Source organism: Carya illinoinensis, chromosome 14 (assembly GCF_018687715.1).
Source record: "Carya illinoinensis cultivar Pawnee chromosome 14, C.illinoinensisPawnee_v1, whole genome shotgun sequence".
Lineage (NCBI taxonomy): Eukaryota > Viridiplantae > Streptophyta > Magnoliopsida > Fagales > Juglandaceae > Carya > Carya illinoinensis.
This window is the reverse complement of record NC_056765.1, coordinates 2622312-2639775: the sequence shown is the minus strand read 5'-3', so window position 1 is coordinate 2639775 and position 17464 is coordinate 2622312. Positions and strand designations below refer to the sequence as shown.

The 17464-nt window shown below is 31.1% G+C and overlaps 3 protein-coding genes across 3 annotated transcripts; all 3 read right to left on the bottom strand.

Moving 5' to 3' along the window:
• Positions 1-1792: 1792 nt before the first annotated feature.
• Positions 1793-2593, bottom strand: LOC122294677. The gene is made up of 2 exons (XM_043103591.1): positions 2212-2593; positions 1793-2028 (listed from the first exon to the last, which is right to left on the bottom strand). Exons 1-2 carry the CDS (start codon positions 2591-2593, stop codon positions 1793-1795), a joined length of 618 nt encoding a protein of 205 aa, XP_042959525.1.
• Positions 2594-3727: 1134 nt separating this feature from the next.
• LOC122294456 (UPF0481 protein At3g47200-like) lies at positions 3728-6220 on the bottom strand. Its single transcript, XM_043103201.1, has 2 exons — positions 6077-6220; positions 3728-5698 (listed from the first exon to the last, which is right to left on the bottom strand). Exon 2 carries the CDS (start codon positions 5679-5681, stop codon positions 3936-3938), a length of 1746 nt encoding a protein of 581 aa, XP_042959135.1. The 5' UTR covers positions 5682-5698; positions 6077-6220; the 3' UTR covers positions 3728-3935.
• A 6962-nt stretch (positions 6221-13182) lies between these two features.
• LOC122295025 (UPF0481 protein At3g47200-like) lies at positions 13183-15159 on the bottom strand. The gene is made up of 2 exons (XM_043104030.1): positions 15030-15159; positions 13183-14783 (listed from the first exon to the last, which is right to left on the bottom strand). The coding sequence occupies exon 2, from the start codon at positions 14764-14766 to the stop codon at positions 13363-13365; it is 1404 nt and encodes a 467-aa protein (XP_042959964.1). The 5' UTR covers positions 14767-14783; positions 15030-15159; the 3' UTR covers positions 13183-13362.
• Between the last annotated feature and the right edge of the window lie 2305 nt (positions 15160-17464).

Here is a 17464-nt window from a genome sequence, read left to right as displayed (position 1 = left end):
TTCACTAGCTACTTCCCTCAAAACCTTATCTCCTAAGGAAAGAATCAATGCACTGTGTGCCTTTTGGATAATGTTCCTTTGGACCTCCATTTTCCCTTTCTTTTTCGAGGAAGAGCCCTTTTTATCACAGGTGAGGGCATCCTGCAAGCCCTGTTAGACTAGCAGAGCCCTTATCTTAATTCTCCATAATCTAAAGTCGTTTTTCCCAGTAAATTTCTCAACATCAAATTTCGTGGTCCCCATATATAGAACCTAAGCTCTGATACCACTTGTTATGAATACAACCAAATCCTTATTGAACTTAAAGATCCAAAACCGAAACTCAATCAAAGAAATACAATACGATAAGATAATGATAACAAGATAAGCAAGATTAAACTGTAAAACAACAAGAAATATAAAAAAGAATAAGGAAACAGAAAGTACAAAGAGATTACGTGGTTCGACCCTAATGGCCTACATCCACGGCAGGAACAGCCTCAGAGATCATTTTATTGATGAATCTACAAAGCCAATGTGCCAATGTACAAGATTAAACCACTATCGAGCCAAGAATAGCCACAAGAATTGTTTCTACTTTTCCCTCGACAAAACCCTAGTTCTCTCTATCTCTCGGATTCACTCAATCTCTCTGACGTCCACAATGCACAAAATGGCTAACCTCACTTAGCCCTAACACGAAAAACACTCATATATATACATGAAGCACAAATTCCACCACGTGACCCAATCAGACGGTTCTCCTTCATTTCCATCCTTTAATTGAGACGGCACCGTTTAATAGCACATGCACTGCACGTCCTCATCACTTCATTTAACATATAAGAGTTGCTGCTTATCAATATGTATTTAATTTCTGCATGAACATCAGTTAGTAACATATTGAATATAAAATAATTGACACGTATATCACATGTTTCACTTGGTACTTTATGAACAGTATCCATTCACATTTCTCACCAACTTAGTGAATTTTAATGAATGCCTACCGATATCAAGATTTATCTATCTGTCCATTACACTGTCTATCAATCGGTTTTGCATCCTCTTTCCATCCTATTGTTCATTCTGGAGTGACATGTAACCTAATTGGATCCAATTTGTTATCAGCGGCAAGTTTATCCTATTATTACCTACTGCACGTAATAATCAAATTTTTGAATCTATTTCTGCTATCATTTGCTTTTACGGGGAAGTTAATGTTTAGGCACAATTTTCCTATTCTTCGAATTAAGCAAACGTGCATGGCACGTTAAGCCCTAACTAGTATATATATATATTATAATTTTATCTCATTTGTAAATATTTTTTTATTTTTATTTTTATTTTTATTTCTTGTTATTGTCCGCAATTCATAGTAAATACTTTAAAATGGCCCATCCTAAGAAGTCTCTTGCAAATTGTAAATACTTTAAGTTCTTAGTGATATGCGGCACATGCAGCAGATTTTTCGGAAAAAATGAAGTAGAAGATGTAGGAAAAACAGAGTCACCTATATGTGCAATTGGTAGAGCTTTTCCATCACCAACTCTAATTTGATCAGTACCACCACAAGGAGAGGATTGAATGTTGAGATTTGATAAGTCGGAAGTGAGATGATTTGTAGCAGCGGTGTCGGGGTAACAGGACATGTCGGGAGATGAAGATGAGGTAGTGTAGTGAGCTGTGAGAGACTGAGAGTTTTGGGTGGGTCACTTTGAACGGCATGATCAAACCTGTGGTAGCAATTTATGGCAAGGTGACCAACTTTGCCACATATTTGACAAGTTGGCTTGTTGTGTGGTGGGGGAGATTAAAAGGAGGAGAATTTTTGGGGAGGAGCAGAGGATGTGCGACCTCGGCCACGACCACGGTATCCACCTCGAGAGGGGAAACTATGATTGGAACCGCGGCCACGAGTGGGAGAATTTGAGGTGAAGTTTGTCGAGAAATTTCTGGGAGTAGGTAGATGAGTGGAGTGAGAGAGCCGATTTTCATGAGTGAGTAGCAGGCCATATAATTCTTCGGGGGAAAGGGGTTCGATACGAGCTGTGACAGAGGTCACAAAGGCATCATAGTCACCATTTAGGCCAGCGAGAAGGTAGGAGATGAAAGAGGGAAACCCGCTGCACTCATCGTGTCGCATAAATGTTTTACCTTACGAAAGTAATCGGAAATAGAGCTGGAACCCTTTTGAGATTGTGGCTAGTTGATAACGCAATTGAATGATACGTGCATGAGATTGAGAAGTGAAAAGTCTTTCAAGAGCAGCCCAAACACCTCGGGCAGTAGTATGGCCAACAACTTGGGCGATGAGATTGTCTGAGAGGTAGGAAATTAAGGCACTAAGGATAAGTTGATCGGTTTGAGTCCAGTTGAGATACTCTGGCTTGGGGGTGGTGTTATCCTGGAGAAAACGAGGAGGGGGTTGGACAGAGTCATCCACGTAGTGGAATAGCTGCTGACCTTTGAGATAAGGTATCATATGAGTGCGGCATAGCAGTAAATTGTCGTTGGTGAGTTTAGCATAGAGAAGCTGAGAAAGATGAGAAAGAAGGGAAGGAGCGGGTGGGTTGGAGGAAGATGATTTGACAAGAGAAGGATTTTCAGCCATGGGAGACGCTAGTCTTCGAATGGCTCTGATGCCATGTTAAACAATATTTTCAAATATTCATTTCTCATTGCAATTAAATGTTTACACAATGCTCTATTTATAGAGCTGAGACTGCCAAGAATGGTCTGGCATTTTAACAAACATGACATGTGTGTGATGCCTATAGCTAGCTGTGCAGAGGGTGGTGATAACAGAAAATATTCCCTTTGTACAAGCAGAGTTACCAGAATATTTTAAAGAGAATTTACAACAGAATTTTATGAAGAAATGCTTCTGGACGATTCTTGTAGTTCAAGTTGGTTGCTATCCTTGTCATTGTGCATTGCTGAGCTGGAACCGTGAGTCATGGATGAGCTGGAGATCTTTGGTTTGTTGTCACATCTCATTATCCAAAGGTGTCTATAGTCGTGATCAAATGTCAACCGGACAGTACTATTCATAAGCACGTTCATCTTAAATCAGCAGTGTGTATAATTATATGCTCCACTGCTATTAATTCATTGAATTCTGTACTTTTAATTATGACAAAAAAACTTCTCGGCACAACTAACAAGCGAAAATGATATTTTTAATTCATCCGAAATTTGATTATAATCTCCAATTAAATTAAAATATGAAGTATTTTAGTCATTAACAATTTATCAACAAGTACAATAATGAAAAATATAATAAATCTTTTATTTAAAATGGAGAGATCCAAATTTTGAAAAATAATTTAATCACAAAGAAATCTCACAAATATAAATTTATAAATTGAGGTGATTTGATATGGTGCTTTAGATTGTAAAATTATTTTTATTATAAAGTAGATCGAATGTATGATATGCAATCATATTAATTGATGGGTTTATTTTATAAAATCTTTTAATGATTATAATACTTCTCATTGAAGTTGGTCAAGTACAGTGACCTCTACTGCACAATGGAGTTTGAGAGCAGCAGTTTTGAAATGGAACTTCAAACACTTCATTTTGCTGCATGGGCTCATGTACACTTACACTGCAAATTATATATCTAAAAATAACTCCATCGGTTTTTTAAGTTTTAACTTCTTCCTGCATGTAAGTAAATTTCTAAGTTGGAAAATATCATTTTAATACTATTTAAGACAATATTATTTGTACATACATTCAATGCCGTGCAGCAACATCTGGCTTTATTTAATTTGCTGATAACAGGTACAGAGCATAGAACTTAATTTGCTGCATCAATACAGATAGACCGACCGACTCTCTCCACTGATCGATGCTAAATTAACAGTCATAAACTTTCGGAATAAAAGTATTTAGAAAATCCTATGAATGAGCCAGCACTCCAACAAACACTACGTAACACATATGCTTCAAATGTAGTACTTTCTAGCACTCAATCTAACGAGCCTTTGGAAATTCCACAAAGTGAGAACCAGGATAATAATTCCAACAACAGTCGCAGTGCCTTTAAAAAAGTCTGAGAAATATGTTCCAGTCAAGATTCCCACCAGGCGGTTCCAAGGGCTCTTGTAGTAATCATTTACCTTTTCACAGAGCGTTTCGTAATCAGGGTTTCCACTTTCTTCAATCTCCAGGGCGAGGTTGTTAATCAGTTTCGTCACTGCAGCGCTGGAACCTAACTCGTTAACGATGATCTCCTTTTCAACAAGAAACCTTACATCTTCTTTAGTTGTGATAAGATCATCCAACAGCACAATGTAATCGCAGATGTAAGTTTCAGATGGATAATGGCACTGCTCCAAGGCCATCAGGTTTCGGAAAAGACCTTCGGTTTTGTCGTCTAACAGAAGGGGTGGGACTTCCAAGCAACGTTGCACACGGCGTTCCAAGCAATTGCTTTTCAGGCAGGGTAAGCAAGACAACAGCCATGAGAGATTGAAGCACGGGAACGTTTCTAAGCATTCATTCTCCGGAAATTGTATTTGAAGTAAATCTGTTTTTGAACCCGGCCTAGTGAATTTCAACCCTGCCTCGTCAAGCTTTGTTGCGGTACCACGTAGGTGTTTATTATTTCTTTTATTTTCTTCTTCTTGTTCTTGGCCAGGTGAACAGCAACAACTTGGCTTTATTTTCCTCAAGCACGTGGAACACCTGTTTAATTTTTGCCCTTCTGTTTTTGGTGGATAGAAAAAACGTCTCACCAAATCTGTGAGATGCTTAATTTCTACTTTCTTCTGGGGCGCCTCAGGGTAAAGATATTTTACCAAACCATCGATGAAAGGCTGCTTTACACGATCACCACACGTCTTGGAGTTTGGCTTCGAACCGTATACATAATAGATAAGATCACCAAAAAAGGAACAAGAGAGCTTAAGAAGATCACTCTGTTTATCTTTACTGGGTTCCCCTTTTTGGTATAAATCCTCGAGAACAAAGAAAGGGAGCTGATTCTCAAGTAGAAGCAGGTCATGCAGTATGCCGCATTCCAACCACGGTCGGCTTAATATATAATCTATTTGATCAGCCTTTGAGTTTTCAAAATCTTTTTCATGAGCCTTTGAGTTTTCAGAATCTTCTTTATGAGCCTTTGAGCTTTCTGAATCTTCTTTTCGAGCCTTTGAGCTTCTAGAATCTTTTTCAGATTTCTTGCGGAAGAGCTCAAGTATAAAAATAGCATCCAATAGAATCATGTTTAGAAACCCTTCACTGCTGAGTAGAATGGTCTCTGAATAGCAGCTACGGATTTTCTCTTCTTTGGGCCTGATGATGGATTTAAGAACCTCGATGCTCTTGATATCATTATTAACACAGAAATTCTTCAAAATTAGGAGTTTTTGTATATCCATGTCCTTCAACACTTCACTGCGGTGGTGAAAGGGGCCGATAGAAACCAGTCGAGGGGTGTAGGCAATATTATTGACCTTGCGAAGTCTCTTGGGAACCTTGTAGATACAGTAGTTATCAGGACAGTGAGAAGCCTCCAGTGCCGGTTGATCGATGTCAATGATCAGCTCTTTGCATTCAAATTTTCTGTTTTTTTTTTTGGAATGATTGGCACTGTTAATAAACAGCCCTTTCCATTCAATTAGCTTGTGTTTATCATTGCGCAGCTTATCGTCTGGGTGTACTGTAGTGTAGACGAACGTCTGTTCCATTCCTCAAGTTCCTTTTCCTAGTGACATGAATAAAGAAGATATATATGTATATATATAGCAAGATCATGAATTTTGACATCTTATACCTTCAAATATGATCTATATAGTATTAGGGATCATTTGTTCTAAAACGAATAATCAGATTATTCAGATCTGAGTTTTAACTCTTAAAAAAAAAAAAAAAAAGAACTGAAGATGCATATTAATTTAGAATATTCAAAATTAATTTAGCAGTATGTACTTAGTAATTAGAGGTTCAACCGTTCAAATAGCAGAGTATTTTACAAATATTGAATAAGAATAACAGACTACTGAAAAAATGGAAGATTAATAAAAGGAATTTACAAATTTTGGCTGCAAGAAATTAATATATATGCTTGAAAGTAAGTACGTACCGGAAGTCTCACAGCTCCTACTCGACCAACGTACCCAATCTTTTATTTCCTTGCTGATCATGTGTCCTCCATTCCATTCTTCAGTATGGGAAAATAAAGACCATATTTAATAGGGAGGTTGAGGCGATTTGATTTATAGGAGAGCATAAGCCACACAGTCTCAATGTATTGATCAATCATGAATGAGGTTTTGAGGATGATGTCATTCTAATGACAGGATGACATCACCCTCGCTAAACAAGCACTAATGAGGTTTTTTCAGGATGATGACATCACCCTCGCTAGACAAGCAATAATGAGGTTTTGTCCTCTTCGCTAATTTGATGGTGAAACAAGCCCAAGACTTTTCAACTGTAGCAACTGTAGCAACAAATATTATAAGCATTACTCTTACATAACTATTTAATCAATATTAATATTATTTTTAAACATTTTTACTTTTATTTTTAACATTTAAATTCAAAAAAATATTATTTTAACATTTAATATGCATATTTAGACTATGAATTTATAAGTAAAATATAATAAATAATATCTAATTATCTAATATTACATTATAAAATAATAAAAAAATATAAAAATTAAGATAATTAAAATAATAAAAATTGAGATGGTAAGTAGCATTATTCTCTGTGTATATATATATGGGGTATCTAATTCTTAAAAAGAATACCACAATTAAGACTAATTCTTAATCATGAAGTGAAGTGGTAGAATTATAAAAATTAAAAATATATAATAAGATATATCGTAGTTATTTTATACAAAGTAATTTATAACATAATCTTTTATAATTCTTTTTCATGTCTCAAGTATTTTCTTTTTTAATATAATTGACTATATTTTCAAGCAAATAATTTAAATTTAATCAATTCAGTATGTTATAGTCTCAGATTTTATAAATTGTTTGTGTTTTTTATATGTAGGAGTGTGAATGAGGATTTGCTAATTATATTAATTCATATAAAGTTTGAAGCATTAAAAAAAATATAAATATATGCCCAAAAAATGGATTGTATTTTTATTAACAAATATGTGGTGGAGGGGTAACCAGTAGAATATCTTAATTAATTTAATAGGAATAATATATATATATATGTCTATATATATAAGCAAAAACTTTTCAAAGTTTTGTTTGCCATGTCACACTATAGTTACTATGAGCCCTGGTGGATAGAGAGATGCTTCTATCTTATCCTATTTCATTTCATTTCATCTCAATATTCAAACACTATAAATATAAATATTTTTTGATTTTAAATTTTTAACTATTTCATCTAATCATTACCTAGTTATTACAATTTTCTCAAACTTTCATATAAAACACAAAAAATAATTAAACATTTTTAAATCCCAAAACAAAAACAATATTAAATATTAATAATTTTTAACTTTATAATATATTTTATTCATTTTTTTTTCCTCTTTTTCTAAAACTCCACAAAATATTTTAATACAAATCATTTCTAACCTATCTTATCTCAACTCAAATATCTTATTATATTCACAAACCATCTCAACTCACTATTTAAAATAGACTTAAATATATATACAACTTCATTAATAATATTTTTAGTATTTTTTCATATTTTTAATCATTAAGAAATTTTTTTTAAAAATATTCAACTTCATTAATAATAATTTCTTTAATTATTCAGTAAAATAAAAATTTTAAAATAAAAAAAAATTATAGAATGAGGATAAGGCTATCATTAATATTCTTTTAAATTTATGTGTAACATTTCTGTTATAAAATATATGTGCCCGGATTTTTCTTGGAACACGCCGGTTGATGGTGAGTTCAAATACAAGTGTCTTCGTGTCATTTGCCGCTATCATTTTCTACAGTTGGAAAAATGAAAGATCACATTTAATCCGGAGATTCCCACAATTTGATTTACGGGAGAGTATTATCCACACATTTTGTTTGTTGGAGGGCTCAATCAATGTATTGATCATGAATGAGGTTTTGATCTGGTGGTGTCATTTTAAACGACGTCTTCGTCACAAATTAAGTGAGACTGTGTGCAACCTCATTGACTAGTACTTGTCCGTTGATGGTGATACAACCTCAAGTCTATCCAGCCAGCCTGTATGCATGCAACTGTAGCAACAAATGTTATAAATATTCTTATTTATTTTTTAACATTTTATTTCAAAAAATAGTATTTTAGTTGTAATATGTGACAATGCTAGATTAACAATCATTTGTTAAAAGGAAATCGTAAAATTACAACAAATTCTTAATCGTTTATACTAAAAAATTTTATAATTTAATACAGTATTTCGCCGAACTAATTTATAACATAATCTTTTATAATTTCTTTTTTCATGTATCAAATATTTCCCTTTTAATATAATTGATTATTTTTTTAATATTTTATAATTGTAACCTCTCATATATTATTTTTATTTTTAATAAAAATACCATCATTCATTAAATTTGATTTGGAGGAGAGTATCATCCACACAATTTGATTGTTGGATGTTCAATCAATGTTATTGATCATGAATGAGGTTTTCAGGGTGATGTCATTTTAACTACGTCTTCTTCGCAAATTAAATGAGATTGTGTACGACCTCATTGACTAGTACTTGTCCACTGATGGTGAAACAAAGCTCAAGCTCGAGTCTATTCAGCCAGCCTGTGTGCGTGCAACTGTAGCAACAGATATCATAACTCCTTATTTGCACATTTATCTTTTTTAATACGGTGGGTAACCTGTAAGTTATTTGTAAATTTTAAACTAATTAAATTTAAGGCGATAATAAAAGAGAAATAGATAAATAAAATAATTTTTACGATATTTATTATTTTCAGTAAAAATATTTTGAACAATATTAAATGAATAATCAGTATTATAAGAGTCATTTTATTTATTTATCTCTTACTTGAAGATCTCACAACATTGTGTAGTGTCTTTCATTTTCAAAATAAAAGAAGTTATGCCTTAACAAAAACTTTAAAATAGTTACTTAATCAAAAGGTTTAGGGAGGATCTTGATAGCTATCATTCACTCAGCCTGTGTGCCACTGATCTAGCAACAAAAATTATAAGAAAAATGATAAAATGGTCAAATATACTCATTAAATGTATCTATGTCTATATTTTTATTTTTTTATGATTAAGAAAGCAACTATTAGTAAATTTACAATTTTTTTATTTTTTCTTAATAGTTAAAAATGTTTAAAAAATAATTAAAAAAATTTATTATACTGATGTACATATTTGGTTGACACATTTGGTTGTTATTCTAACATTGTCCAAGTTATAAATATTACTGTTACACATCTTTTCTGCAATTATTTAATTAAATATTTCTTTTTCAAAGATATAATTTTTTTTTTTAATTTGATACGATTAAAACTATAATTTTACTGTAAAATTGTAAAATAAAAATAAATTAATTTTAATTACGTTCATATCCTTTTAACATGTTATACTAAATTACTAATTATTGTTCGACATACACTAAATGTACAGATTTTGCAAAATTATATAATAAAATATGAGTTTTTTTAAAAAAAGTTTTTTAACAATCATTTGCATTATTAATTAATTATTTAATAAGCATAAATAGAAATCACTCTCCAAATAATGATCCTCCTACTTAACAGACTTCTTAGGCCTTGTTTGGGTACTAAAATTATTTTATCTTATCTAATCATTATTATTTTTTTAAATTTTTAAATAAAATATAATAAACAATTCAACATTTTCAAATATCAAAATAAAAATAATCTTTTAACAATATTATTTTACTTTTAACTTTGATCTCAACTTATCTGATCTCAATTCAGTATCCAACTAATCGTGAAATGAAGTGGTAGGTTTAAAAAAACAAATATATATATATATATATATATATAATTATGACACTTGACAAAATAATAATTATTTTGATTGCTAGTTAATCAACATAAATTAAAAATTGAAATTGAGAAAAGATGCAAAATAAAGAGGAATTTTTTTTAAATAAAATATTTATTATTTATAAAATTCAAATTCAAGATTATTTATAAAATATTGATTGAAAAATATTGATTATTGATATATAAAATAAGAATTATTCAGAATTTGAGATAAATGAAAAACATAAATTATTGCCTGAAAAAGAAATACGTAATTAAATAATAATCTTACCAAAAATTTGTCCAAAATTAAAATTAGAATCACTTTTAAAATTTGAAATGATATATTTCATAAGAAATAAAAAATGAACAAATGATTTGGAGAAAAACAAATAGGTATTGTCTCAATCTAAGAAAGATATTAAGCTTTTCTTTTTATATTTATTTAGATCATCTTTTTAAGATAGTTCGGTACAATCAACATAGAACTTAGATCCGAATCCCTCGCATCAGTTCAGTTTGGATTTGCATAAAATTATTTTATAAATTAAATATATTTTAAAATATATTAGATTTATTTTATATAAAAAAAATTTACAATCTAACGTATTTATAATATATTATAAGTCTTTTTCATATATCAATTAGTATTTCATTTTTAATATAATTAACGATTGTTTTGGATCTCCTCACCCGTGACTTTCCAGTTCCCCACGACTGATTGAGACATCAGATCGACTCCAACATTATTTTTTAGTATGAAATAAAATATATGTTAAATATACAATTATTTCATTATATGATCATATATATATATATATATTATACACATATTGAGAATCTATAACTTATATTTAATACTAGTAAAACTGCTAATAATTATATCTTAATTATATATATGGTATAACGCAAGCATGTGCTCATAATTCGCAATCATCTCCAAACCAGCAATTTGACAATCACACGGCCAAACTACAAATGAATTGTACTTTATCCATTTTCCAGTTTCAAACTTAAGTAACCTTAAAAGTTATATTATAAAATATAAAATAAAGTAATTTTATTTTGAAAAAAAAAAAAAAAGATAACAACCAAATGACCACCTTAGAGGTGTGGCTCAACCTAGTATCGAGCCTAGGCAACACCATGGGTGCCGATGATGCCTCGCTGGTGCCATCTAAATATTACATTAATTTTATCCATTCCTAGTTCCCTTCAAGATGGTAGTCATGTTAAGATCACCTTCGATGTATAACGTGTGCAGCGAAGATAATTGAAAAGAAAGGATTCCCAATTTCTATTTTAGAGAACCATAATTTACTAGCTAGCTTCAATCATGATGCCATTTCAACTATTTACCATATCATGCTAGTCCTTATAAGTATTGCTACAAAAAAAAAAAAAAATGATAGATATATAATCATTTTTATAATTTTTATACAATTATATTTTAAATGAAGAATAATTTGTAAAAATAATATCATTTTATATAAAACCTTTATTTTAAAATACGATTATATAAAAGATTGTAAAAATAATTTTATTTGTATTATTACTCTTATTGCTAAATACCTTTATCTCGTAAGCATGGGCTCACTCAAAACATACAGTTCATTCAACAACTCCTAGCTGGTAAAAATGGTTAAAACGCCTCATGCAGATTGCAATCCCCAACACAAGAACCAGTTCTTTATTCTTTAACAGAACACTGTATCTTTATTCTCTAATTATTCTTAATAATATTTTGAATACCGTACCGGATGTCGTACCTGTCAAAGCACTGAAACGAAATATTTCGATACCGGTATCATTTCGTGTACCGTTTCGAGATAGTCGATATATAAATAAATTATATATATAAATATATATATAAATTATATTTTAAAATAATAATCTATATATGAATAAATTATATATGAATACATATGTATATATAAATTATAAATAGTCTGATATAAATTAAGAGTTAAAAAATGATATTATAACTTTAAAAGAAAAACACAAAGGTCGAAATACTGGCCGGTACAAGCTGATATGCAAATTGGTATAAATCAAAATATAGACCGATACAACCGATATTTCAATTAATACGAAAGAAGTACTTACCTGACCGGTACGGTACAATACTAAAAACACTGATTCTTCTCTTTTTCTTACTGTACCTGCGTAGGGCCTGTCTTGTTGTCGGGCCTTGTCCCATGCTAACAGGCTTCACTAGTACCGCATTACTTCCGACGTTAAATGTACGAGCTGAATTGGTATCTATTTGGATCCATTAGGAGGTAATCAATTAAAACCAAGAATAATATAAAATTAAGCACGGGGCTGAATTGGTGTGAAATGAAATTATTTTATTGGATCTGGATATTTATTTATTTAGGTTCGGTTTGGCCAATTAATAATTAATATTGATCAGATGAAAATTTTAAATTTTAAATAAAAGATTAAAATATTATATTTTAATATTATAATTATTTTAGAATTTAAAAAAATTAATAAAAATTTAAATTTTTTATTATATTTTATATAAAAATTTAAAAAATTTATAAAGATAAAATAAGAATTCTGATAAGAATTTCAAGAATTATCACGTGGCCAAACCGAACCTTATTTTTTACGATATTCCTTTTAACTTTTGGCATGTCTTGGCCGCCGAACGTCAATGCTTTTGCATCTGTTAAAGACAAATAATTAATTACATACATACATATATACAAACATATATATATAACTAAATATTGAACAGCAATAAGCAAGTTGATCTTATATATTTGGGTTGTTGTGAAATGGCTACCGGACATAAGAAATTGAAGTTGCTATATATTAATCCATTGATTAATATTAATATGCTCTTAATTATGGTAAAGACTTTTTTAATTATGGATGTTATTTATTTTATGTAAAATATAAAATATTTTGACTAGTAAAATAATTAAAATGTTTGCCATAAGCTGTACAGATTACAAGGGGGTGCTACTACTCAGCCCCATCGATCATTCTGGCTCCCAAAGTTGTTACTAGTGTAATTGTATTTTTTTCTCTTTTTTTCAAATATTTTTTTAATAACAAAAACTTACTACTTCTTTAATTTAATGATTAAAAAAATAAGTAAAATAAAATACACTAACGAAGAGGGCAAAACTAAGGTTTACAATATAGTATTGTTTAAATTATCAGTCTTGACTTCTTCCAGTACTAAGTGACTTTATATTTAATTTTTAAAATATGAAATTTTACGACTCTTTGACTCGAAGAAGACTTGGACTCCAAAGAACATTAGTACATTCACTGCCAGCTGCAAGCACTGTGGCTAATTTATTTGCTGGTCATAACACGTACAGCACAAATCTTTATTTGTTGCAATACAGACTCTCCGGTTCAAATGCTAAAACAATGCTACCTATAAACTCCCAAAAGGAAAATGCTATAAAATTTACTTGCGAAGGAGCCTAGCGAAGTTCCACAAAGTGAGAGCCAGGACAATAAGTCCAACCATAGTAGCAGTGCCTCTCCAAAAATCTTGGAAATACACACTTGTTAAGGTTGCCACGACACGGTTCCAACTGTTCTCGTAGTACCCGTCAAGCTCTTTACTGAGATCCAAGTAAAAGATTCCATTGCTCTCAATCTCATGGCCGAGCTTGTTAAACAGATCCGTCACTGCAGCGTTGGAACCCAACTCGTTAACAATGATCTTCTTGTCAGCAAGCAGCCCTACATCCGCCTTAGTTGTAATAAGATCATCCAACAGTACAATATAATCACAGATGTAAGTTTCAAATGGATAATGGCACTGCTCCAAGGCCATCAGGTTTCGAAAAAGACCTTCGGTTTTGTCGTCAACACGAAGGGCTGGGATTTCCAGAAAACGTTGCACACGTGACAAGCAGGTGGATTTCAGGCATGGTAAGCAAGCCAAGAGCCATGAAAGGTTGAGGCACGGGAAGATTTCTAAGCATGTATTCTCCAGAAATTTTATTTCGAGTAAACTCCTTCCTGAAACTGGCCTGAATTTCAACCCTGCCCCTGCAAGTTTTGTTGCTGTATATAGGTGTTTAATATGTTTTTCATTTTCTTTTTGTTTTGGCTTGGGTGGAGGGAAAAAGCGTCTCACCAAATCTGTGAAATGCTTTACTTCACCGATCTTGGGGTCTGGCTGCTCATCACTATAAAGATCACGAAAGAACCTGCATGATAACTCAACAAGAATATCCTTTTTTATGAGCAGTTGTTCTTGGAGTTTCCCATTTTGCAGGCCAGCTTCATTTTGCTGATCACCACAGTATAACTCCTCGAGAACAAAAAAAGGAATTTGATTCTCTAGCAGAAGCAAGTCATACCGTATACCACGTTCCATACAGGGTTGACTTAATATATAATCTTTTTGAGCCATTGATTTTTCAGATTTCCTCCAGAAGAGCTCAAGTATAAAGATAGCATCCAGCAGAATCATGTTTACAAACTCTTTACTTCCGAGTAGAAAGTTCTCTGAATAGCTATGCCGGATTCTCACTTCGTTGCGCTCGATGATGCATGCAAGATTCTCCATGCTCTTTCCAGTACGATAACAGAAATCTCTTAAATATCTGAGTTTTTGAATCTCCATGTCCTTCAACTCTTTTCTCATACAGTGATGAAAAGGGCCGATAGAAACCAGCCGAGGGGTATAGGCCATATGTTTGACCTCGCGAAGTCTCTTGGGAACTCTGTAGATGCAGCACTCAGGCCAACGAGGAGGCTCCAGGGCCAGTGGAATGTCAATGATCAGCTCTTTGCATTCTTCTTTTTTAATGGAATCATTGGCTGCGGATGCTGGCCATGAGACCATCTTTTCCATTCCTCAAGTTCCTTTTCCTAGTGAACGTTACAAACAAGTAACATGAATTTTGCCCCGTCAATTATATACTTTTCAATATTGAAAGGGCCAAACACTAGCTTGGAAGCATATCATAATTATTATTTGATTAAGAAAATTAAGAGTGAGAGTTGGAAGATATTATATATAGATAGTGCAAAATGTAAAACATGTTCTATCCCAAAACCTTTCATATATATATATATGCATAACAAATTAAGTAAAATGAGAGAATATGGAATTACCTACGAGTTTTTGCTTGGGAAGAAATGCTTTGTAGTGCTTGAAACTTGAAAGCTGAAAGTACCGGACGTCTTAGTACTCCTGGCCTCCGTTCTTCTCTCGCACGTATATATAGAGCCAGTGCTTTGTCCCGGTAACTTCGACCTCCTGAAGAGGGGGAAAAGACAAACACTTTTGTCCAAAAGCAAACAGCAATCATAAAAGTACTAGGTCAAAAGTCAACTCTGAAGCTTAGTCCTGCATGGCTTCTTCTCCCTTTAGCACGAGCTAGTCAATCACGAGAGAAATAAAAATATAACATGTTCAATTCCAACTCATCATGACTAATCCTATGTCACATTTTGCTTTTGAATTGGTCTTCAAACTAATTTATTCCCTCTTCCACAAGGCATAATTATTGCTGGTATCTACAAAATCTCATCAAATCTTAATTGTTGTTACTCATATATATCCTCATGAATATTCTTAATGTTTAGTACAAGATGTTATATATATATATATATATTTATATTTATATATATAATAAATACATATATTAAGATGATATATGTATATATATTCTTAATATTTAGTATTATATATATTCTATTTTAATTGATAAGGATAACTGATGTATGAGATTGATTCCATATGGTTTGAAAATAAAAAATACTTCTTATATGATTTTTATATTAATGGTTCTAATGTGACTCTAATAGATACAATTTTAATATATTTTACTGTATGCCATATATATATATATATATATATTGTTTTACACTGCATATACTTCTGCATGCTTAATTCATCTGATCTTCGTATATATGTGTGTGTATATATTATTGCTCGAAGTTGTCAAAATTCATTATATATATATATATATATATATATACGAATTGTTTTTATGAATAAAGTTGTACATTAATCAAAGGCGAATTACGTGGGTTGAAAATGAAATCTGAGCAATATATATATATATATATATTTATATAACGTGTGCATGTGTGCGCGAGCAAAGAGTCATGAGGTGGATGGTTGGTGTAAACAACCAGTGATTGGTACATTTACTTTCTTAATTCACGCAGATAAGCTACATCTTAAATTAAGGAAATTTCGCTTGATACTTCCACACTTGGACACTCCGTCAACGGAACGCGCGTCGTACAATGTTTGCCAAGTGAAAAATATTTATAAAATTATAAGACACTGAATCTTTTTATAAATTTTATTTTTATTTTTATAACTATATTTTATTAATTAAAGATATTTTTTTATAAAATAAATGCTTATTAATTATATAAAAATATCATTTCACTATAAAAAAATTGCTTATTTACGACAAGTTATTTTCATAAAATATCTATTTTCAATTAAAATAAGTCTATTTTCATTGTAAATAGTCATTTTCATTATAAAAAATTGATCACAAAAACCATTTTTCTTGTAATGTTAATTAACTTTACATAATTTATAAATTCCCAATGCCCGAAGGCCCAAACTACATGACCAGCCTTTACTATAAAAAGACTATTTAATAATATAATTAGAGTCCTATTTGAACATTAAAAAATTAAAAATTCTCATTTTTAGATATTATGAGATCTCATACATTACATGATCTATAACTTTATCACTTATATATTTAAATGGGGTATCAAATAATACTATCATCTTTTGTGAAAAATTTGGATACATACACGTGAACATGATCACTCCTCAGAAAATAATTTAACAGATCACAGATCATTCGATAATACATAAATTTCAAACGAATTAATCGAAGTTATGTTAATAAGAGGTAATTTATAATTTCTTACATCCTTGTATAAAAAATTAAAATAACAGGATCACTAAATAAATTAATTAATGAATATTTTTCGTGTAGAACGGGGTTGATCAACGGGAAATGAAATATATATATATATATATATACACACACATATGTACAGCATTCCATAGATATATATATATATATAGAGTTCAAGTCTTCGTAAATGCGCGTACGTCAAGGTCTTCACAGTTGTCATATAATTATACAACATGATATGAAGGCGAGCAAGTTGCTTAATTATATTAATTAAATATCTAAACTTGCGTAGTTGAGAGACGGCCATGATGCATCCATATATATATATATATATATTTATACAAGATGGCCATCCATATTAAACAATAATGTTATAGAGCACGTTTTGATTATCTTTATCAATCTGAATATATATATGGAGAGTTTTGCTATTTATAAGTAAAGTCGCGCACTAATCTGCGTATTAATTTACGTATCAATATTGATTCATTCATACTTAAAATTTAAATTAATATTATTTTTAATAAAATTTATTTTTTGATCAATCACAATAAATTAATATATATATTAATACATAATTATATTTACACTTAAATTTTTTCATATATGGATGACTCTACAGTCGTCGCTGGAGCTCCTGCTCCCATTCTG

Bases quoted from the DNA above. Each gene is read 5' to 3' on its own strand.
- LOC122294677 (XM_043103591.1), bottom strand. From the start codon at position 2,593: ATGGCTGAAAATCCTTCTCTTGTCAAATCATCTTCCTCCAACCCACCC. The intron at 2,029-2,211 runs GTATCATTCAAT...CCTCTGTCACAG, and splicing joins CACTTCTCAATCTCATGCAC to CTCGTATCGAACCCCTTTCC.
- LOC122295025 (XM_043104030.1), bottom strand. From the start codon at position 14,766: ATGGAAAAGATGGTCTCATGGCCAGCATCCGCAGCCAATGATTCCATT.
- LOC122294456 (XM_043103201.1), bottom strand. From the start codon at position 5,681: ATGGAACAGACGTTCGTCTACACTACAGTACACCCAGACGATAAGCTG.